We start from the raw sequence: 23,512 nt of genomic DNA on the forward strand, positions 1-23,512 counted from the left end.
GTATACTTTCTCCACTTGTTCCCCCAGTGACCAGCAACTTCATCTTAGAGATGGCTAATCGGGCTAGTTCATGAACTTCACACAAATGAACTGAATTGGTCATTTGTATTGAAACATACATCGGGCTCTAATTTGTGACCGTGGTCTGAGTGGTCCTGCTTTAATCAATTGAGATGTAAATGACCAGCTCAGTCTGTAGTAAAGTCCAATAACCATGTTCTGTGCTATTTTATAGATTACGTTGTTTTTACATTAGCCTAAGGTTCCCTCAAGTCCTTATTGAACTCTGAGTCTGATGATCATTTTATCCAAATATACCACTTCTTCACCTTGTGACACTTGGAGACAAAGAGTAACAAATACACTCCCCTAAGACTTGTTTGGCATGACTAATTCAGAAATTGTTGCTAATAATTTTGAGATGTTTAAACTTCATATGTTTAGTTAGAATTTCATGTAAGTAAAATTTCAAAATTCACAGTTCATCCAAAGAACATATTGTCTAAGAAAGGGATTGGGGGGGAGGGGTGAGACATGCAAAAAATAATAAGAATAATTGCAAAAGTGAAAGGAAAAGATTTAGAAAGTTTAGCCCTGCATCTCCCACTCCTACCTCACACAGCCCTATAAGCACGAGGTGTCTGAGGGGTCTTCAGTTACAGTGTCTGCCTTAGGTTGGATTAAACAAAACTTCTTAATTCCATTCCTTGAAAGCCAATGGAAAGGTGGTGGGATATGACAGAATAAGCACTAGACTTGGACCCTGAAAACTGAGTCCTGGCCCTGAATCTACTGCTCATTAGCTATATTAAGTAGGTGGCTTCTTTCAAACTCTATTTCCTTATTTAAAATAAATAGGGATAATAATAGTCTTGCGTTATCTATTTCACAGGGCTGTTGGGAAATAAGGTGTAGAAAGTGCCATGCAGGTCTTCAAAAACTACATTAATATAAGCTAGCATTATTAGTCACAGTTGCTATAGCTAGAAGGGACCTTAGGAGTCATCTAGTTCAGCCCCCTCATTTTACAGATGAGGAACCCCAATGTGAGAGAGGAGGAGAAATCTGACTGACATCACAGAGCTTTACAGAGGAAAACCAGCATTGGGGACTCTTTCTACTCCCTGACAATGCCGCCTTATGTCCATTACAAGGAATCACAGTAGATCATTACTGATCACTGTTTGTGTGGAATCTTAGAGCCTCCATTTACCAGACCAGATTTGCAGGAAGTTTTTTTTTTTTAATGATTCTCTTTTCTTAAATTATTCTCTTATTTTAGAGAGCAGCTATTTGAATCATGTCATTAAACTTCATCTCAGTTTTCTAGCTGGAAAGCTCTCATTGTTACTTTAAACATAAGCCCATAGGCCTTTCCTTTAATGAGCTGTTTGGGATTGCATGTCCATAATTTATTACTGCAGTTGCTTTATGATTATGTTTGTAAGTCAAATAGGAAGCCTTAAATGGACACAGAAATAGTTTGTGTCTGTATTCTGTTTTTAAGAAATACTTTGTTAATTGATAAAGAAAAATACATGTTATATCTTACCTCAAGTTTTATATTTAAAATTTCCTTGCTCAGCTACTAATATACATATAATTAATTATGAAATGTTATCTGGTTATTAGGAATATCTCTCTTCTTCCAACTTGCAATAAATATATGGATGATGTGAATATAATTGCCACTTTGCTATCCAGCCTATGAATGTTTTGTTCAGCTGAAATAAAATACTATGTCTTATAATTTACCTTAATATATCTGAGATTACAAATGTATGGTAGTATTCTATTTATCTTTTGCTTTCCTAAACGTGACTAGATTAACCTTTAACAAGGATGTAGTTGAAACCATCATTTTAAAAATGAATAAATTAGGCAAACTAAACTCTTTAATTATAATCTCAAATTTCTAATATAATTGGTTTTGCCCTTGTAGATCTTTTCAAAAGAGAAATTTAGGTTAATGTCTTTTTTTGATTTACTATAAATAATATATTTTCTAACAGAATTGCAATAAGTTTGTAAGGATTTTAGAACAGTTGTGTTTTTATTATAATGAGATATTGGGATTAGTCAAGGACTTTAAAATCTGGCATTATCCCAAAGATATGAATAATATATTCCTTCCTTTCAGTCCTTTTTTTTTAGCTTTCATTTTTGTTTGCTTCTCCTCTATACATCTTTCACCTTTTTTCCTTTGATTTTATAATTGTCTTCTTTTTTCAGTCCTTCCTTCATTTTTGTTCCATTTTGCTAGAGTTGGAGGACAAATTACCACTTAGCAGAGAGTTGAATTTTTGCAGTGACACTTTTAAAAAATCAGCTAATATACTTTTGGGTAAAATATTTTAGATCTGTCAACAACCAACAAGATGCAAAATATCTGCCACTTTTTAAAGCCTTAAATAACTCAACTTTTCATGCTACTTTATTAATATTTATTGAGCTTAGTAATATATCCTTCTTTCCTTTCACTACATCATAAAGATCTCTGAGTTAACTTTGGGGATTTTTTTGTGTGTTTGTTTCTGTTTTTTCTTTAAACAGGTGCTAGCCAGTGGTCCAGACCTGGAGGCCAACCCCCCTCATCTCCAAACTATGAAAATTCTCTCCACTCCCTGGTAAGAGCTACTTAAAAAAAATCACTTTTACCTAAAAGTTTGGAGTTTATTTTAGGTAGTATAAACATTGCATATCAATGAAGAAAACAGTAGGGTAGCATTACAAGTGAATTCTTTGCTAACAAATGGTCTAGTTCAGTTAAACAACATAAGACACATTGGGTGTGTCTTTTGCCATCTGTTCTTTGGACATCAGGCTTCTGGGCTTAAGACATCTGGTGTTAAAATACTGTTATGAAATTCCCATATCTTTGACAAACCCAGAGCTGAGTCCTGTATGCACTTCCACATCTACATGTAAGAGAAGGGGATACAACAAAGAACAATCCACAATTTTGAATCTTTACTGTATTTTTGTATGTTTTTATATGTGAAGAAACTATGTGCTTTGTGCATTACATTCCTATTCAAATATCGATATGTTTCCTATGTGGTATTAACTTTTTGTCACAGGGAACATTTTCTTGTACCCTTCCCAGGAAAGAATATGTGACATATTTATGTTACAAGTAAAAGATAAAACAATACAGAAGAATTCAGGATTATTCTTATATGCAGTAAATGTGTAGAGGTGGTGGTAGGTTGTTAACAACATTTGTTTTTTCTATGTTTATATTCATTGTATAGGATTAGAAAAAGGAACACCTAATGGAATATTGAGCTAGGCTTTGGGTATCTGTTGATATTTCTAGTTTCCAAATATAAAATTTCTTTTTTCTGTGACTAACAGAATTTTTTTAATTGAACGAAATTTTCTTCTTTTCCCACATTTTGTAATCAGATGTAAATAGTATGGACAATTTAGAATGCTAACCTTATAACTCAGAATTAAGCATTTAGCCTTCTCATACCTTAATACAAGCAGATCTCTATATTAACTTAACTAACATTTTATGCTGACACGCACATCAGCTGTTTCCTCATCTCTTTTTGGAATTAATCTTAACCTGTGCTTTGCTTCCTGTTCTGTCTTGACTTTGCCAGAAAAATCGAGTTGAGCAGCAACTTCACGAGCATTTGCAAGATGCAATGTCCTTCTTAAAGGATGTCTGTGAGGTACTATTTCTCTTTAGATGGTGCCTTTTTGTGTTACAGTTAATTCCACTCACCAATACCACTTTAAATCTTCAATTAGTACAAATTACAAAGTCTTTTAACCTCAAACACTTTGCCATTTCGGCTTCTTTTTCTTTTATGTTCAAGAGAATGATTTTTTTTTAAGTGGGACCTACTGACATATGCTTTTGATTTTGAATTTTCTAATGTGTGAATCTATATACAGACACATGAATGCATTTGTTTCCTCTGGTTTGTCAAACACCCAAGCTTGGATGTGCGTACAATGTGAGCTATGTATGCATTATTCATTTCTAACTAAACAACTAGACCTTGGTTGATTTGGGAATCTTCTGCTTGTGCTTCTTCCCCGAATCACCACCTTTGCAAAGGATCAATAAGACTATAATTAAGTCTCTGATACAGTAATCTGTGATCTGTCATAGCACTGAAAGTGTTAACTTTACAGTTGATTCATTTTGAGAAGCCACTGTTCCTGATGTGGCATTCATTTAACATCATCTCCAGATAGCCTTTCTTTTCCTGTTGATTCATAGTACCAGTAGCTGCTTTTGAAGCCACCCTGATATTGCATTTCACTTGCTGTTTTCCATGTATCCCAAAGTAGAGAACATAGTGGCATAATGAATTTTAACAGGTGGACCAACAGTGACCTCCATATTCCTTTTCAATCTCCACAGCAGTCTCGAATGGAGGATCGCTTAGACAGACTGGATGATGCTATCCATGTGCTACGGAATCATGCTGTGGGACCTTCTACCAGCCTTCCTGCTGGCCATGGAGATATACATAGTTTATTGGGACCATCCCATAATGCATCACTTGGAAGCCTCAATTCAAACTATGGAGGATCAAGCCTTGTCACAAGCAGTAGATCAGCATCAATGGTAACTGTCTCTGTAGTTGTTTGCAACACCTAAAGCGCAAAATTCTCAGTATCTTTCATGATTGTAGACAATACAATAGAGCCTTGTGATGGACTCAGATTTAAGTGCATTTCTGGTGAACATGTCTCTCCAAGTTTTTACCAAAGGTTGAGGAAAAGTAGCAGGTGCAGTCATTTGACCATCAGTTGGTATCCAGTTGAAGGGATTTTTTTCCCCCTTTTCCTTTTTGAAAGGTAGTTGAGTAAGTGACTTGAGGGGCAACCTTTATAGACTTTGGCTTGGTCATTGGCCCATAAAATCCTGCTGTGACCATGTGCAGAAAGCAGAGAGTTTCTGCAGAGAGCATTTTAGCTTATACATGCATTTTTTCCAGATGTGTAATAATTGGCAGAATAGTTTTTCTCCTTGAAATAGTGGATAGGGAGTCTGAATAGGAAAAGCAGTCAAGAAAGACTGAATTTCAAGTGTTCTGGTCTGGAAAAGCTGTTTATTGTAATTTGGAACTAGTCTTCAATAGCAGATGCTGGCTGAAGCCTGGAAGAAAGCGGCTGGAATGTGAAACCCTCGTTTGTGCAGGCCCAAATTTAAACTTCTTTTTTTCCAAATGAAAAAAAACAAAGGGGAGGGGTGGAGGGGGAGGTGGGTTGAACACAGCTGTAGTGTAAATAACAATGGGGAGGAAACAATTTTAAATTAATCCCCAGGAAGAATAAAATAATTCAATCCATCTTTTCAAAAACATGGGAACTATTCTGAGGGGAAAAAAGTGGGATTATAGGGCTGTGCACATCAAAAATGTATGCTCAATGTCTTACGTTACTCTTTCTCCAAAACATTTTTTTAAAGAAAAGAAGCTCTTTTTGAACCTGCTTATTTAACTATTGCCATGTGTTTGCATGTTTATGACATGGTTTTTAAGGTTCATTGCATGCTGTGAAATATTCGCTTATAAAACAGATTCCTAGCTGCAAGCCATGTGATCAAGGCTAAAACTCACCTATCATCAAAATAATTAGGTGCCTCAATTGCTGAAGGCTTGTGTTCTGTAAAATAGGATTGGTTCCAGATTTTCACATCCACATGTAAAACATCCATTTGTATTCCTTTCAGAGCCACTGTAGTAAACATCAAACAAGACTGCTAGCTTTCCTATGAACAGCATTTTCAGCAGCGTAGCCAACTTTGGATGCTTGTATAACCTTGTACCCATTTTTAAAAGTGAATCAGATTTGCAAAAAGAAAAACATCTCCAGAAGAATAGTTAGGTGCTTTAAAAAAATGTATTGTTGATACTACCATTTGGAAATGCTGTTTAACCATTCTTTCAGGGAGCTATATAGTGACATTGGTAATCACAGACATGGAGAATGGTAAATTGATGATTATAATAGGAAACAATTGCTTCCTTTCTTGGAAGATTGACTTGAGAAGAGAACGTATTATACAGAAGTCATGAGACAGAGTCTCCACCAGACCTTGTGCCAATATATCAATGGGGTCTTTGCATCTCTTCTGTCCTTGACCTCTTAATCACTACTTTCTCTTCTCCATCTCAGCTTAAATTGCAAGTTTACTGCTTCTGTTTTGACTTCGATGCTGTTTGCATTTTGAATCTAGGAGTGTTTCTGCAACTCAGGTTCCTCCTTCCTGACTTGTTGTCTAGGTCCACTATCTTTGTATCTCTGAATTATCACCTCTACCTGATTAGGTAGACATACTTTAACAGGAAAAAGAATTTCTCAAAGATCCCAATACACAGGAACCCTTTGAAGAGCTTGATGTATCCTCCCGAAATCCTCATTAGTTACTTTGTAACATCAAAAGTTATTGGTAAAAAAAGTAGCTTCCCAGCCATCTTGAATAGTCAGTGGACTTCTAAAACCTGAAGTGAGCCAGGATTAGACTATATAACAACAGCAAAACAAATGAACCTGTAGGTTCTACAGTTGTTGGAAGCATTTCAGAAGAGTTCAGTTGTTATGCCACTGAGTATAATTCTTAGAGGATAGAAGGATGGGGAAAATAAGTGAACTAACTTTCATGTTACCCCACTGGGACTCAAACCATGCCACCTCCTGAGGGTCCTGTGATAGAAGTTTTCATTGCCTGGCTTTCACCAGAGAGATCAAAGCTCCGAGATGAAAAAAGTTGACAACGTGCAGGTAGTGGCTATGACTCAAGGCCCCAACAGGGAAATTAACTTTATAACCTTGAGTCTTTTTGGTGCACGGTCTCAACTGAAAAAGGACTAGAGTGAAATAAAGATCAAATTCTGCCTGATGTTTTCTGAGAGCAGGCTGAGGCATGCTTCTGGGAAAGATCTCGAGGCTAGGAAGACTGCTGCCTTGGCGCTCTCTCATCCATGATAGAGGACTTCCGTCAGCACAGCTGGGAATCCTGCACTTTGCATACACACTTGGTACCCACCCATATGGAATAAACTCTTTCCAAATGTTTGGAGCAGTGTCTGTGTGTATGTGTGTGTTTAATGTTTGGAGTGTATCACCATAACCACTGCCAGCCATCCTCAAAAGTAGCCTTCCTGGTTTGGTTGTTTGTATCCTCCAACTTCCAAACACTACAACTGTACTGGGAATAAGTAATGTGTTAATTCTATGTTCTGGAGTTAGTCTTCATTATCCGCTGGACCCTGACTTGTCTCAAAGTTTTCTCTGTTTCTGCTTTCTGAGCACAGGTGAGATAGAAGGAAGAGTTGTTTTGCTTTTTTTCCCCCAATACTACAAAAAAAAATGGATGTTAAATAAGAGAGATTACAGTCTAGCCTCAATTTATTATGTGAGATAGAGTCTGTGTAAGAAGCTTTTTAAGGAACATTTGTTTTTCATTATTTCATTCATTTATTTTCTAAACCAAGTAGAGTCATTTTGATTCAGTTAAAATACCATTTGTACAATGTCACAGAATATCCAAATCATTCGTTGCTGTTGCTGGAGTTTTGTTCAAATGAATACATTACTAGAAATCTCATTCACCGTGATTTCTACATTTTCTATAACCTAATGTTGATATAAAACTGACTCCTAGCATCTTACTAATGAATTAACAAGTAAGTGAAGTGCTTCAAACCAGGAAATATTAAACACACATTATCATTATCTCTTGCTTCCTCCAGAATCTTTTTGTCTCTTTTATTTTGATGGGTAGTTTGAAAGTTTAAGTGACTTTGGTTGGGGTAGGCTGGCGTGATAGGGGAGTGGAATTAAATGATACTTGATGTCATAACAAAAGAACTGTAAACAGGTTGCCATCTCCAACTTAAAGTATTTCTGATGTTTTTATTGTGGAGTGATTATTTTTATGTGGACAGGAACTTGTTTGTTAATCAAGGTTATTTGTTGAATCAAATTCTTTGTAGTCAGCTGAACTAAGGATTATTTCGATGGTCATAGGAATAGCTACTTTACAGTTCTATTAGCTGTAAAGTGTAGAGTGGAAATAGTCCTCGATTTGGAGTGAGAGGACCTCGGCTCCAGTCACTTTAGTTCACTGGACCTTAGTTTCCTTACATGTAAAACAAAGGGATTGTGTAGAACAGCAGAGAGAAGATGGGATGTCTAGTCAGAACCTGTATTCAAATCTTAGCTCTGCCATCTACTACATGACTGAGAGATTTTTTTTCCTCGCTCTGGGCCTGTTTCCTCCTTTTAGAAATGTTAAGGCTGGGTTAGGTGATTTCAAGGTCCTTTCCAGTTCTAAATATTATGATATGATCAACTAAAGCAGATATTCTTGGTATGTGGAAATGCTATCTACCTGTTTAGGGAAATAATTATTTGGTACCTAAAATAGGAGATCTTTCAGTCATTCAAAGATATATTTAAGTAGTTTAGCATCAGAATATTTGAACTTTTTTGCTATTGTTTTTAAACAAGATTCTCGGGCATTATAGTTTAGCAATAAATGAAGCTTTATCTGCTGAAGAGTTTTAATCTGAAAAGTTTTATTCACTTAACACACAAACAAAAATTAAATTTCCCTGAAAGATGATGCTTTTGGAAAAAGAAACTAGGAAATGAGTAATTTTAACTCCTTTTTAGGTGATTAGTGTAACCAGTCATGGTTTAATTTTTAATATTTGCTCAATTTTTGAGCCAGGTTTTAAAATCCCAGTTTACTTCATTTCCTTTCTCCTTTGGAATTTTATAATCTTGTGTTTCTCAATATGTGCTTCAGGAAAATGTTATAAAAATCTAAGACTTATCAAATTAATATTTGGCATTGAAAGACTATTGTGTTTAATATAGCATTTAAAGCTTTAAATTGGCAAAAAAAAAAGTGCTTTGAGAACACATTGAAATAAATTATAGAGTGTTTGGTTTCCTTTTTTCTTGCTTACTTATTTTAATGATAAAGACTTAAAATGAGCTGCTGAAAAGGAAGTTTGGGGTTAAAGGTAAAACTGGAGATTAGTAATAACCCTTTTTGATCTAGGCCATTCCAGAGACCCCAGAAATATTAGGTGTTGACCCAAGATGTGCTTGCTGCCTTGGTACATTGGTTCAAGTCTTTCTTTAGTTTAATGATAAACAATTGCTCTGTCCTTAGCATGAAGTCCTCTGACATCTGTAAATTGTTCCCCATTAGAAGTGTGATTTCATTTTCAAGCTAGTATATAGGAGATAAAGAGCATTTAAATTTATAGGAGCCTAGTTCTTATTTTCTTCCATATTCTTTTTTTTTTTAATGCTTGTTAATGAGACCGAATAGCATTTCCTCCTTGAGCTCTTTTTTGCCTTCATTATTTGCCCTTCCTGGGGGGAATTAACCCATACTCATTCCTGTGGGCTCTTTTTTGATTTTAATTTGCTTTGTTTCTCTTAGAGCAATGGATGGAAACACGATATTCCTAGATATAAGTAAATGGTCCTGGGTTATCTCTTATTATTTAGAAGTACCTCACTCAGTCATTGAAAAATGCAAGCCAAAGCTAATTAATCTAAATCTGTTAGAAAACTGCCTTTTTCTTAATGCTAAGAAACTTTAGATCAAGTTGCTTTAAGGATCAATGTGGATAAATATTTTTGAACAAGGTAGACTGTATAAGTCTGAGATATATTGTCTCTTATGAGGGGGAAAAAAAAAGCAATTTTTACTCCCTATTCATAGAATGGTCTTTTAGAAATGTGGATTGGCTTCATGTACTGCAGAAATTCTCTGCACTGTAGTTGATGACTACAAGACTACCTCTATGAGTTTACTTTTCCTAGACAATTTCTATAAGCAAAAAAACTGTTTGTGGGTTTATTGTCATTAAGCTTCATAATTTTAAAATGCTTTTTAAAGTTTGATCCTACTTTTTAAAAAGTTCTAACATTTTTGTAATTTAAAACTATTTTGTAATTTGAAAACATTTTTATGTTGCTGCCAAGACAATTGCTAAGAAAACACAGTTAAACTGATTTTTAAAGTAGGAGTTATATATTCATAGTAATCAGCAGAGTGTAGATAAGAGTCCTAACCAAAAAAAACAAAAAACAAAAAACTTCAGATAAGGCAGAATAGCTTCAAAGTGAACAATACAAACTGTTCTTTAATCAATATATGGATTAATACTAATTAATTGAAATCAGTATTCAGTGTATAGTATAATCTGGCCAAATGGGCTGCATGGGATACAGAATCAGAAGGGGATTCACATAGTACTTTTGGGTTTCTACTCTAATCCGCCATCCTCTTATTCATCAGCTAATTAGATTTAACATTTTCCATTGTGGGTACTAAAGCCATTGGTCAAATTAAATGAAAACAAGTCCCTCTGTGAGTGCTCCAGGAAAAGTATCGCAATGGATGGGGGTGGGGAGGGAAGAGGAATGAGATTTTAGAATGCAAGATGATGTCATTTTCTAGGATGGAGCTTTTATTCTGAAGTGAGGGCCTCCATGATTATTGAAATTTGGAGGATGGCAGGGAGAACAGTTCACCCTCCCCAGCTACTCTCCCAAAAGCAGCTTGTCAGCTGTATGCTAACAAGATGAACAATTAAAACTCCATCCTATCTGGCTGGCCTCAGGGCCCCTGACTCAGACAAAGGACTGTTTGTACACCTGTTGTGTATGTGGACAGAGCCATTTGAATGCAGCTCTGCAGATTAAAGGGAGGACTTTGGAGCAGAGAGTGAGCAAGGGTTAAAAAGGGATTGTAAGAACTGTGAAAGTTATGTTCTCCAGAAAATGTAAGAGGGCCATTTGCAAGGGGAATCAGGTTACAAAGAGAAAGTTTCTGCTAACTTCATTAAGATGAGAAACTCCAGACTTCAAGCTCTGAACTAGTTTGAGGATTTTATAGAAAGTTTATATTTTTGCTCTATGTGCCAATAAATGAAAATGCCTTCATTTGAAAGTCAGTAATTTATATTAGCATGATAAAATACTTAGTTAAAATATGCCATGGAGAGGTACTTGTTGGCTAGATTTTTTAAAAAGCCTTAGAAGTTGAAGAAAAATTCCTGGTTAAGATGATCATCTGCTAGTCATCCTAGGGTTCAACCACTTTAAAAAGTAAAAGAATGCAACTTTTATAAGTCTAACTTCAGAAAAGCAATGAAAATCAAAATCAATAGCTTTAGGAATTTGGCAGATGAAACTTGACTTGGTAGGCAAAAATATAATAAGTTGTTGCTATCCTTTGTTCTCTTAATTCATCCAGCTGAAATAGCTAACAACCAAAAATCACATGTATGAGATTAATAATGGAAATAGTGAAAAGACTGAAAAGTTAACTATGAAATTTGATATTATGATCATATTTTAAATTTTAAATTAACATTCTGCTAAAAATGCAGGAAAACTTTTAGTTTTGATCTCACATTGGCTTAATTCATGCTACATTATTTGCAGAAGAGCAAAAAAAAGCTATAATATTTTAGTTCATTTCTCATTAATTATTTTAACATGAAGATTCAACATGTATTTCAGTAACCAAAAAGATTCAACTTATAATTCGGTAAGCATTAACATGAGAAGAAACCTGTCAGACTCAAGACTGATTTTATTTGCTGCCTATTTTCTGAATTATTCAAAATTGCTATGTTGATCCTTAGACCTAAAACTAGGGTTTTTGGTTTTTGCTGAAGAAATGGAAAATTGTGTTGTGTTTCCCCCCCACTTTTTTTAAAATTAATGTATGGACATCTTCCAGTTTATAACAGCTTTGTTTCCCACTGTATCTTTCTCTCCCTTTCCCAGTAAATTGTCCCTTATAACATGGAAGAAAAAAGAAGAAAAAGTTTAGCAAAATCAACCAATACCTCAGATAACATTATACACAGTGCTCCACACCCATAGTCCCCTCCCGGTACAAAAGATGGGAAATAGATTCTTAGATCTTTTCTTTAGAGCCAAATTGGTATCATAGTTTTTTTAAATGTGGGTTTTTTTTTTTTTGAGACAACTCGCCCCTGAAGAGATAAGTTCTCCTTGTCTCTAACTTGCAAGAAGGCACCCTCATTTTAAGAACAAGCATAACCAATATACCTTCTAAGGTGGAGTTTTATGAAACATGTAAAAATATTTCTTCCTTCCTCCTTACAAATTTCACAAATAGTTTTTCACTCACTCAATTTTGGTCATGTAAGCCTATATGTCAATTTCATAAGATTTATGAAAAACGAAGGGCAGATTTGGGAACTCCTTCAGAAGACAAGTTTACTGTAGCATTATGAAATTATATACTAGTTTATAAGACATAGACAATCAAGTCTTCGTTATCCACTCCCAATAAAAGGAGTAGTAACACAAGTAATCCTGAACCAAGAATAATGTCAAAATCATCTGAATTTAGTTATGAGAGAGATTACGTGATTGGGGATGGGATAAGGATCCATAGCAACATATTTAAAAAATAAATAACTTGAGGGAGGGAGAAGGATGTTTGCTTCTCTGAAGTACAATAGAATGTTTAGCGTAATATTCATGAAGTATTTAGGTGGCTGGACGTAGAGTCAGAAAGACCTGACTTTGAATCCAGCCTCAGACACTTAGTGACCCTGCTTAAGTCACATGACTACTACCTGCCTCAGTTTCCTCATCTGTAAAATGGGAATAATACTAGTGCCCACTTCTTAGGGTTGATGTGGGACTGACATGAGACAGTATTTGTAAAGTACTCTGCAAACTGTAAAGCACTATATAGCTATTATTAATATGGTATATCTAGTCCTCTGCCAGAATGATCAGTGACTGACCTAAAACCTTGCTTTTAGTTCCTTTCTTACTTCTGTTTTGGCTCATGGGAAACCATGTATATTAAACAAAGGATAAACTTGCATAAGGGCATTTATCTCTCTCTGGGTAAAACCCATACTAAGACATGAAAGATAAAAGCTATATTAATTACTCAAGAGGGATTCAAAGCTCAGCAGTTTACTAGGATTGAAGGATTTATTGAAAAACAGTGGTTCTCGTGTGTAACTCTGGGCAATAAACCTATTTAATTAAAGGCTTAATCTTCTAGTTGACATGTTTGCTACTGTTCCACTAAAAAGCTTCATCTGTAGCCAGTTTTAATAAGAATAAAATAATAGACAATTGCATGGGCTTGGCTAGCCTGTCTTTGATGGCCATTTTTGGCCAATTTCTAATTGCATTCTTTTGATTAAAGATCAGAATGAACAGTTTGGTATTTTATGTACTCTAAAAACTTTTGCACTAAATTATCTGAAATTATTGATTAGTTTTTGCCATTCTTTTAAAAAAAATTTTAAAGGACAGTCTGGGGAAAATATGAGAAATAATAAAAACATGTACATTTAACAAAAGTTTCTACATATTTATACTTCAATGTAAGCACATATGTTATAAATTATTTTAAATGGAATAGCTTTCTAAGGAATTAAATGTATTAATTAAAATCAGCATAGTTACGAATTTACTTGTGGAGAAAAAACCATAGACTAAGAATTGGAAGTACTATAGAAATGTGAGCTATCATTATTCAGCACTGAATTTGGAGTCAGAAGTGCTGGGTTCAAATCCTGGCTCTTGACCATGAGCAAGTTACAAAACCTTTCTGGGCCTCAGCTTCTTCCTGTGTAAAATGAGGAGGCTGGACTAGATGACCTCTAAGGTTTCTTTCAGCTCTAAGATCTTATGATTTATTATTATTTTCTGTTAAGGATTTTTAATTAAAGTTTTATTTTTTAATTAATAGAAATCTATTTTCTATTTCTATTTTTGAATTAACAGAAATCTATTTTCTATTTCTATTTTCCCTACCCCCATAGGGATGCAGGGAGGGGGGATGCATTATGCAATAGTCAGCAAAAACAAATTCCCTTGATGCATACATTCAAAAAATACATGTCTTATTCTTTACTCTACATTCATCACCTCTCTTTCAAGAAGTGGGTAATGGAGGCAGCTAGGTGGCACAGTGGATAGAGCACCAGTCCTGGAGCCAGGAAGACCTGAGTTAAAATCCAGACTCAGACACTTGACACTTACTAGCTATGTGACCCTGGGCAAGTCACTTAACCCCATTGCCTAGCCAATAAATAAATGAATGAATGAATGAATGAATGAATAAATAAGAAAGAAGTGGATAACATACTACATCATCCATCCTCTGGAATCAAGGATGGTCATCATTTTGATCATATTTCTAAAATTTTGAAAATTGTTCATCTTTATAGCGTTGTTACTGTATAAATTATTCTCCTGTAGACTTATCATAGCTGATGCAAAGTGAAGTGAGCAAAAACCAGGAGAACATTGTACACAGTAACAGCAATATTGTACAATGATCAACTGTGAATGACTTAGCTATTCTCAGCAATACAAAGATCCAAGACAATTCCGAAGGACTTCTGATGAAAAATGCTCTCCATCTCCAGAGAAAAAACTGATAGAGTCTGAATGCAGATAGAAGCATACTTTTTTAACTTTTTTCTTTTTTTTTTTTTTGCTCTGTTTTCTTTCACAACATGGCTGATATGGAATTTTTTTTTTACAACTGTGCATATATAATCTCTATCAAATTGCTTGCCTTCTCCAGGAGGGGAAAGAATTTGGAATTCAAAATTAAAAAAAAACAAGTGTTAAAAATTGTTGTTACATGTAATTGGAAAAAAATATAAAAATTTTTAAAGTTATTCTGCTTCTGCTCATTTCAGTTTTCATCAGTGTATAAAAGTCTTCAAAATTGTTCTGTTTTATAACATTGATGCTATAGTATAAATCAGACCTGCTTAACTTATGGCCCACAGGCCACTTGCAGTATACCAAAGGATTTTGGACAGACCGCCCAAAATCCTTTGACATGCCGCAAGCAGCCAGCATACCACAGGTTGTGAGGCCTGGTATAAATTGTTCTTCTGGTTCTTCTTACTTCATTCTGCAGATCTTTCCATGTCTCTTTGAAATCATCTATTTTCTCATTTCCTACCACTCATAGTTTTCCATAATATTCATATAACAGTTTATTCGGCCACTCCCATTGATGGGCATTCCCTCAGTTTTTTATTTGCCACTATAAAAAGAGCTGCTATAAATATTTTTGTATACCTAGAACCTTTTTCTCAATCTCTTTTAGATATAGACATTAATTGCCAGGGTCATTCAGGTCTTGGGTTATTTTCTTTATTCCTATATCACCTACGTTTTTCTATGTTGATACTGTACTAAGGATTGGATTGACCAAGTTAAAATACATAGTAACAGTGCAGGGGAATGGGGTTGAAGAGGTCTAGAGAAATGAGAATTATTGAAGGCAGGAATTGCCCTCTGTGTGCTAAGAAGTTGCAGAGAGTGCTGAATCAGTAGCTTTTTCTAAAAGGAAATGAGTCCTTCAAGGCTTGATATACTTATAAAAGATAATTTCCAGTAGAAATGGGTCCTAGATCTCTCCAAACCACCTGCCGGTAGTAGAGAGTATGAATTCATACCCAGAAATGATAAACTTCAGCTGAACAAAAAAAAAAGAAACATTCATAAAATTCATGGAAATCTATTGCCCACCCCCCCAAAAAAAGAGTTGCATTGGAACTTAAATATTTTGCTCGTTTTTTTGTGTTATCATGGCAAAAAAAAAAAACCTATTGGCCAGTATTCTGGTGTTGACCCCTTCTGAACTTAGCTAGACTGGTTTTTGCAAAGCAGATATAGTTTCTGAATTGCCAGTTCTGAACTGAAATCCTTTCCAGCTTCTTTCTAGGACCTCCAAGAGATTCACATCACTGACATATCTTTTAGGAATTTGGAGTTACTTCTCCATCACAGCAAGGCATCGGAGTTAGAATTTTGTGGAAGTAGAAAAGCCACATAGAAGAGTTCATTAAATGACATTAAATGCCAGAGAAGGCATTGGGCTAGATGGGTAAAGAGAGTGAGAGCCAACAAATGGATAGTCCAAACATTGTCTTGGTACCTCGAAGGTGTTAAATGAATCAGTGGAAGGACTCCTGTGTGTCAGGTGGATTCTCTAAAGAGGATTAATGGGAAAAGATGGGTTAAGCATTGCATATAATGAGAAGACATGGAGGACCTGTGAACTACATCAGAGGAGGAAGTCACAAGGAAATGAATGCATCAGTGTTTCAAAGCAAAATTGGCCAGCAGACTAATCCATTGGGAGAAACTCCTCTGTCCTTAGAAGGGCATGATAGTAATATCTTCTGTATCTGATTTAATGATTTAGGTAAAAATATTGTTTTAGTTGGATTTAAAGGGCAACATAAATATCAGGACACATTTGATACACCTACAAGGTAGAAAATATTGCTTAAAAATTTCTAGTTTTATATGCCTCTTATCTACCTCTCTGATAAATTGAATTAAAGTATTTTTGTCCTGAATACACTGATAGAAATTTCTTTCTTTGCTTTAGGTTGGAACTCATCGGGAAGACTCCGTCAACCTCAATGGCAATCATTCAGTCCTGTCCAGTACCGTCCCTGCTTCAAGCACAGACTTGAATCACAAAACACAAGAAAATTACAGGGGTAATGATTTGATCCATGGTTCTTTTTCCATTAATAATGTAACCAGAGTGCTCTCTAGCTTGTAATATTTCTCTTTGTGGTCTCCAAATCAAGTTGCCAAATCATAAGTCCTTTCTGGGTTGTGCCCTAGGAAATGAGGAAAGTGAAGAACAGGTCCTCTATGCACTGATTTGGTTGTGCCAACAACTAGTGTCCAGTTTATAAGTTTCTAGTGGACTCTCAGTGACCAAGAGAACTATGTTTAATGTCTCCCTCGGCCAAACAACCACTCCCCTGTCTACTCCCAATCTCACCACACCTCTCTCTCCTTTACTTATACCCTTGACTGAAGCTGAAAACACAAGTCCCTTGGGAACAAAGAGGAGGATTTTCCTGGATGTGTTGGGTGCACTCAATGTGAGTGGGAATCTTCTAGCATCTGAATGATGATAATTGAGTACAAACAGCTAGAATTAAAACCTAAACAAGTAAAATGGGAGTCCTCTCCAGGCACACTGAGCATTCTGCTGCCTACTTTAGTGTGTTAGTCTTACTGCCCTTTCCCTGGCAGGACTCAGCAAAGCACTTTGTGGAAATACATTAACTCTTTCATCCTCACCTCCATTTATAATTTTAATATTGATTTTTTTTTTACTGCCTGAAGACTGAAATAATCTATTTCCTTATAATAATAGGAAAAACTCCTTACTATCAGGGTCATGTGTGTTCTTTTTAGCATAAATGCAATAGAATTTTTTCTGGAGCTGATGGATAGGGATGACCAAAAAAAGAGACTCTTAAGACCTGCATGATTTTGGTGTGTGTTTTTAGACTTATTCATCCTGCTGTGAGCATGATCCTTCCCACCCCACCCAGTCTCCCTGATAAACATACTCTGAATCAGGACAGGTCATTAAGCACTAAGAGAGATCTCCTTGTGGTTTTTAGTTCTAATTCAGAATTGAGCCCACTTATAGTGGAGTAACTTAGTATTGTTTTCTCTCTCACTTGAATCATCAGGTGGCCTGCAGAGCCAATCTGGGGCTGTTGGTCCAACAGAAATCAAGTCTGAAAACAAGGAAAAGGATGAAAATCTCCATGAACCTCCCTCATCTGATGACATGAAGTCAGATGATGAATCCTCTCAAAAAGATATAAAGGTTTCATCTCGAGGCAGAACAAGGTATTTGTCAGCAACCTGGTATGAAATCTTAAAACCATTGACTATTTTAGCTTAGCCACAAATAAAAGTAATGACAAAATTAAAGACTGTCATCATTCAATAAGTACTTACTGTGTGCCTACTACAGGGGTGGGGAACCTTTGGCCTCAAGGCCATACGTGGCCTTCTAAGTCCTAGGGTGCGGCCTTTTGACTAAGTCCCAGGTTTTATAGAACAAATCCTTTTATTATGGGGATTTGTTGTGTGAAGTTTGGATGTAGGCAAAGGGTTGCACTTGAGGACCTTGAGGCCACAGGTTCCCCATCCCTGGCCTACTACATGCCTAGTACTGTGCTCTGTTAGACACTCTAGAGGGAAGGATGCTGTGTGGTGGTATGGAAGAATTATATCACAATCCTTACCTTCAAGAAGCTTATGGTCTGAGAGAGATCAGACGTAAATAGCTGAAACAGAGAAGTTAACTTGTACAAGTAGGTGCTTACTGATTTTTTTTAATTGAATAACATATCCTTAAGTACTAAATTATATCATATGGACTGTTTTTTAAAAGGGTCTATAATGAGAGCTAGGTAAGAGCTCAGTATGAACTGGATTTGTCAGGAACAAAGCTTTAAAGTATAGGTAAGAATTTGGATGGTCAAAGAATAATTACTGGGGCAGCTAGGTGGCACAGGGGATAGAGCACCAGCCCTGGAGTCAGGAGGACCTAAGTTCAAATCTGGCCTCAGATACATAATACTTACTAGCTGTGTGACCCTGGGCAAGTCACTTAATCCCAATTGCCTCACCCCCCCCCCAAAAAAAGAGTAATTACTTACTGATCCCTTTGCAGATTCTGTGTTATACACACATTTATAATACACACATGTATTTACATGCCTATGTAATTTTCCTTTGTTTTGCAAGAGTATGGTGCTGACAATTATTGTAATCCTTGTGTGTATGTTGTGGATGGAAGAGCAAATATATCTTTCCCATGCTCCAGACATTCATAGACTTCCCTCTGGTTTGTTATGGTAGTTGCTGTTTATAAAGCTTGGCATTATTTCTAGTGGCACTTGTCACTTCTTCTGAAGGAAGAAGGGGACACTAAGACATCACATTATCATTTTACTCTGTATTACATTAGAAGAGATTCATCTGTTGTTGGGTTGGACCAGTTGACCTTTCTAATCAAGATCTATCACAACCCTGGTACTTTATCTACCCTTCAGCGCCATCTTGACTCTTTTTTTTCCTCTTTGGGAATGACATTTTTAGTCAAGTAAAGGAAATTTGGATTCCATGCTGTACAAAAATATTTCAAAAATTTCCATGATTCGTGAGTTAACAAGAATTAATTGAGTCCCCTCTCTGTAGCTGACACCACAGATATCAGTAGATGCTTCTTTGAAGATGTGATTTCTATATGCTGAAAGGACAAGGTCAGTGTAGCATCTGATTTTTCTAACAAGTCAGTGGGATGTCAAGGTAGGCTATCCAGAAGAATGCCCCTGATGATTTTTAAGTCATACACTAATGATAAATCATTTTTTCTCCAGTACAAAAAAAAAGCATATTTACTGTCAAACTTCTCCATCTCCCCCTTCACTCTGCCTCCCACTCCCACCATATAGTAAAAACAAAAAGAGATAACTGGAATATGTTTTGATTTTGTAGCAGTACTAATGAAGATGAAGATTTGAACCCAGAACAGAAAGTAGAAAGGGAGAAGGAAAGGAGGATGGCTAACAATGCCAGGGAACGCTTGCGTGTGCGGGATATTAATGAGGCATTCAAAGAACTAGGAAGAATGTGTCAGCTTCACTTAAAGAGTGAAAAACCCCAGACAAAGCTCCTTATTCTTCACCAGGCCGTGGCAGTCATCCTCAGTCTAGAACAGCAAGTCCGAGGTAAGTGCTTCCCCATTGGCAAAAAAAACAAAAAATAAAACATAGCTGTTCTAACTCAGAAGGACAGGCTTTTTTTGTTTGTGTGTTTGTTTTTTTGTTTGCTTTTTGCTGTGACTCCTTAGACACAAGACTTCAGGATTTCCCAATGATCCTAGCCCCTCTGCTACTCTTGTCAGTTAGGCATTATTCACCTTCAGTACTCTGATGACTTTCTGGCGCTTAATAAATGCTTATTGGTTGACAGTTGCTTTCTGAATACAGTCACTACCTGTGGACTTACAGCCTCATTCACAGGGAATGAACATCCTCACTTAGCTTAATTTTCTTGCTCTTGTTGACTCTCGTCTGACCTCCTAGAATCTAGCCTGCCGAGGTTTAAGTTACTTTCCAGTACTTCCCTGCCTTAGGTGACATCTCTGGACTTGAATTCACTCCAACCAGACCTGCAATCTGTACCTGATATTTCCATCCCTATCCACTACTTTGATTCCCAACCTTTTGCCTGCCCTTGGTTCTGCTTGGCCAATGTGCCCTATGGCATACTTTTCCTTCTCCGGATCAGAAGTACACATTCTGCAGGTATACTTTCTGCCCACTAATTGTTTTCCCACCCCAGACTTGCTCCTCCACCTTGAGTAGTTTGATAGGCCCTTGGGGAAGTTATGCAACTTCAGCAATCAATACCACGTATTTTTTAGTATCTGTTCATATACCTTCATCCTAACACAATTGGATATACATGTATAAGGTTTCCCTTACTGGGCCTTTCTGTGAAACTAATGAACTTGGCTTGGATTAACTGGACATGATTTCTGACTGTAGCTTGCACCTTTGGGACACCTCACCCCATGAGGTAGATTCCCAATAATGAGTCATGGGAGGATCTCCATGACCCCAGTCTGCCACAAGTGTCTGATATATGTCTTTAATGCCATATGGAACAAACCAACTAAGTGTCCCGTTTCAGGCTTTGCAGAAGTTGGGCTAGATAATCTATTACCCTTCTAGTTCTAAAATTCTGTGATTCTGAGAGTGTCCTTGATCCAGATTGATAGTTAGAAGACAAAGCAACTGATCTTTGAAAAGAAGAAACCCCATTTGGGAAGTACGTAGTGTCTGGTCCAGGTCACCACTGGTTATCAAAGCCTTTAACATATCTACTTCATTCAACATGCAAATGTTTTTGAAGACCTGCTATGGGCAAAGTCCTCTTTTAAGTGGTAAGATGATATAAAGTTTGATAAGATACAGTCTCTGCCCTTGTGGAGTTTATAGTCTAGTAGGGAAAAAATGGTAAATTCCTATTAGGCTTTTTACAAGACTTCATGATGATGTGTTATCCAGAAATTAAAAAGAGAAGAACAGATTCCCTGTTTGGAAGAAAAAAAAAAAAAAAGAAGAAGAAGAAGATCAAAGGGCCCAGCACCTCTGCTAAGTTCTTATTCCTACCCAGGGTGCTGGTCATTTCACTCAAATCTAGCAAATCCTATCAAGAACATTAATTGCATTAGTTTTTCAGTTGCTAAGGAATCTGGAAAAGACCAACTCAGAGTCCATGAGGTTGTTGCCATTGCTATTGCCAAGAGAAGGATCTTGAATACTACATTTTTTTTTTTGGTTGCTGTAGTCTTTTATTTTATTTCATTTTTTCTAATTAATTTATTTATTTTTAGTTTTCAGCATTCATTTCCATATGATTTTGAGTTTTAAATTTCCTCCCCAAGACAGTGTGCAATCTGATATAGGCTCTACTTATGCATTCATATTAAACATATTTTCACATTAGTGATGATATAAAGAAGAATTAGAAGTAATGGGAAGAACCATGAGAAAGAAGAAAGAGTACTACAATATTAAGCCCTGCCCTTTCACTATGACAGCACTGCGGGGGGGCCAATTATAAAACATCCACCCTACCCACCCTCCAAAAGTCACAGGAAAACTGGTCCATACATGATCTTTGTTATTGACCTTTTGCCAACAAATGGTTATTCTGGTGGTATTTAACCTGTTTACTACAGTGGTCGTCCACTTTGTCTTTGAATGGAACTTTCTGTTAGATCATCTGGTTGGTTTGTTTTTGTTTTTGCATTACCCAAATCCTCTCCTTCACCCAACGACTTCTTGGGCTAGAATTCCCTAGGTCTCCAAGACCTGTTAGATCAAGACTTTTTAATTTTTTTGTGTCATGGACCCCTTCTCAGAAAAAAAAAAGTTTTTAAATGCATAAAATAAAATACATAGGATTGCAAAGGAAACCAATTTTATTGAGATATGGTTCTGAAAATATTTTTTAACTCACATATCCCAGGTTAAGAACCCCTGTGTTAGTTAGATGTTTATATCAAGCTAGCCTCAAGATCTCATTTCCAAAGTAGAGGCCAAATTTTTTGGGGTGAGCCTGACCTTCACAGCCTAATTCACATGGGGTTTTTCATACCCTGGAGTTTTCACATATGGGGTTTTCTTAAAATGGGGCATACTTTTATACAACTCTCCAGTTAGCATTCTTGTCCAAAAAAAAAAAAATCCCAAGAGAACTGATTTCCTATTTTGATTCAGTTTTTCTTCTTTATTTCTCATTGTAAATCAGTCTCTTTCCCTTCCTTCTCCTCTTTCCCCTCATATACACATACTACACTTCCAAGTTATTCAGTCCTCCTTCACTATTCAGAAAGCTAGCCACTTTACATGTTGGACACATGAGAAAAGGCTACTCATCTCCCTTCCTTTGCTTCCAGTTCAAGAACAGCAATTGAAGTAGTTCTTTCCACAGTTATATCAAAGAAAAGTCACAGGGTATGCCCCAGCTCCCTGCCTCCCTTGAGAGGATGTCACTTAACTTCGAGGGTGAAAATCCTCAGGATTTTTTTCATCGCCTTGGGGTTGGCTGAGTGGTCTGTCTGTTACTATAAAGCATTTTCTAAGCTGATGGAATTCCAGGCTGAGCCCAGATGTCTCCCAGGTACAGATGGTGTCAGCACTCATATCAGTTCAGTGCACTGCATCTCCACAGGACGCTCAGGGGGTTACAGCCGCTCACAGTGGCAGCTCAGACATTCATCCCCAGAGTAGGGTGGATTAGGTTTGAGGTGTTGGTACAGATCAAAGCAATCCCTAGAAGACTCTCTCTGTCAGAAGTAACAGAGAATAGAGACCAGACAAAATATTTGGACAGTGGGAGGCATGGATCTAGCTTTTCATTCGAACTCACATTTTGGGGATAGAGCTGATGTTTGCTGGGATCTACATTGTGATTTTGTTCAATGTGATGTACAGTTACATGGACATCAAGAAGTCCAGTAAAGAATGGCGGTTTTGTGTCCAAGAATTATGGCATCTGGTTCGTAGTTTTTTGTTTAATAATGAAGGCTCTTTCTTCCCCCTCCCTGCCCTGTTACAGAGAGGAACCTAAACCCCAAAGCAGCCTGCCTTAAGAGAAGGGAAGAAGAAAAAGTTTCTGCCGTATCGGCAGAGCCACCAACCACACTGCCAGGAAGCCATCCTGGGCTTAGTGAAACTACCAACCCTATGGGTCATATGTAAACACCGGCCAGGTAAGTCTGGGGTTTGGTGGGGAGAAGAACAGGGGAGGTAAAGGGTTATACTGCCTGGACAAACTAATTTACTTCTCTCTAGGTGAAAACCTAAGAGTGGAATTATGATGACTTCGGTTATTTTAAAGTTAATCTCCAATTTGGAAGCCTTCAATGTTGTCTTTCTGTTCTAAAAGTTGACTTGGGGAACAAATCTTATTTAAGACCCAACTATTTATCATCCTCAAGATGTGATAATATCATATGATTCTTAGAGGGCTTTTGGTCCCTTCACACTGCCCTATATAAATGCAGTTTGTTACAAAAAGTCACATCCTGGACTCAGATGAATTTCCTTCTGATCCAGGAAGCAAA

General features: G+C 36.6%; 1 protein-coding gene across 5 annotated transcripts in view; it reads left to right on the forward strand.

Annotated features, from left to right (window-relative positions):
* The window catches only part of TCF12 (transcription factor 12), a 408,834-nt gene that overhangs the window by 379,841 nt on the left and 5,481 nt on the right, over positions 1-23,512 (forward strand). For 3 of the 5 annotated variants that reach the window (XM_027840781.1, XM_027840783.1, XM_027840785.1), the window contains 6 exons: positions 2,554-2,627; positions 4,385-4,591; positions 16,433-16,547; positions 17,547-17,709; positions 19,369-19,601; positions 23,005-23,158. In XM_027840781.1, coding sequence (XP_027696582.1) covers positions 2,554-2,627; positions 4,385-4,591; positions 16,433-16,547; positions 17,547-17,709; positions 19,369-19,601; positions 23,005-23,147 — 935 coding nt within the window. In that variant the 3' untranslated portion in view covers positions 23,148-23,158. Of the gene's footprint in view, positions 1-2,553; positions 2,628-3,611; positions 3,684-4,384; positions 4,592-16,432; positions 16,548-17,546; positions 17,710-19,368; positions 19,602-23,004; positions 23,159-23,512 lie in introns of all 5 variants that reach the window. The other 2 variants (XM_027840786.1, XM_027840782.1) reach the window with 2 other exon arrangements.

Source organism: Vombatus ursinus, unplaced genomic scaffold (genome assembly GCF_900497805.2).
Source record: "Vombatus ursinus unplaced genomic scaffold, bare-nosed wombat genome assembly UNPS02014848.1, whole genome shotgun sequence".
NCBI lineage: Eukaryota > Metazoa > Chordata > Mammalia > Diprotodontia > Vombatidae > Vombatus > Vombatus ursinus.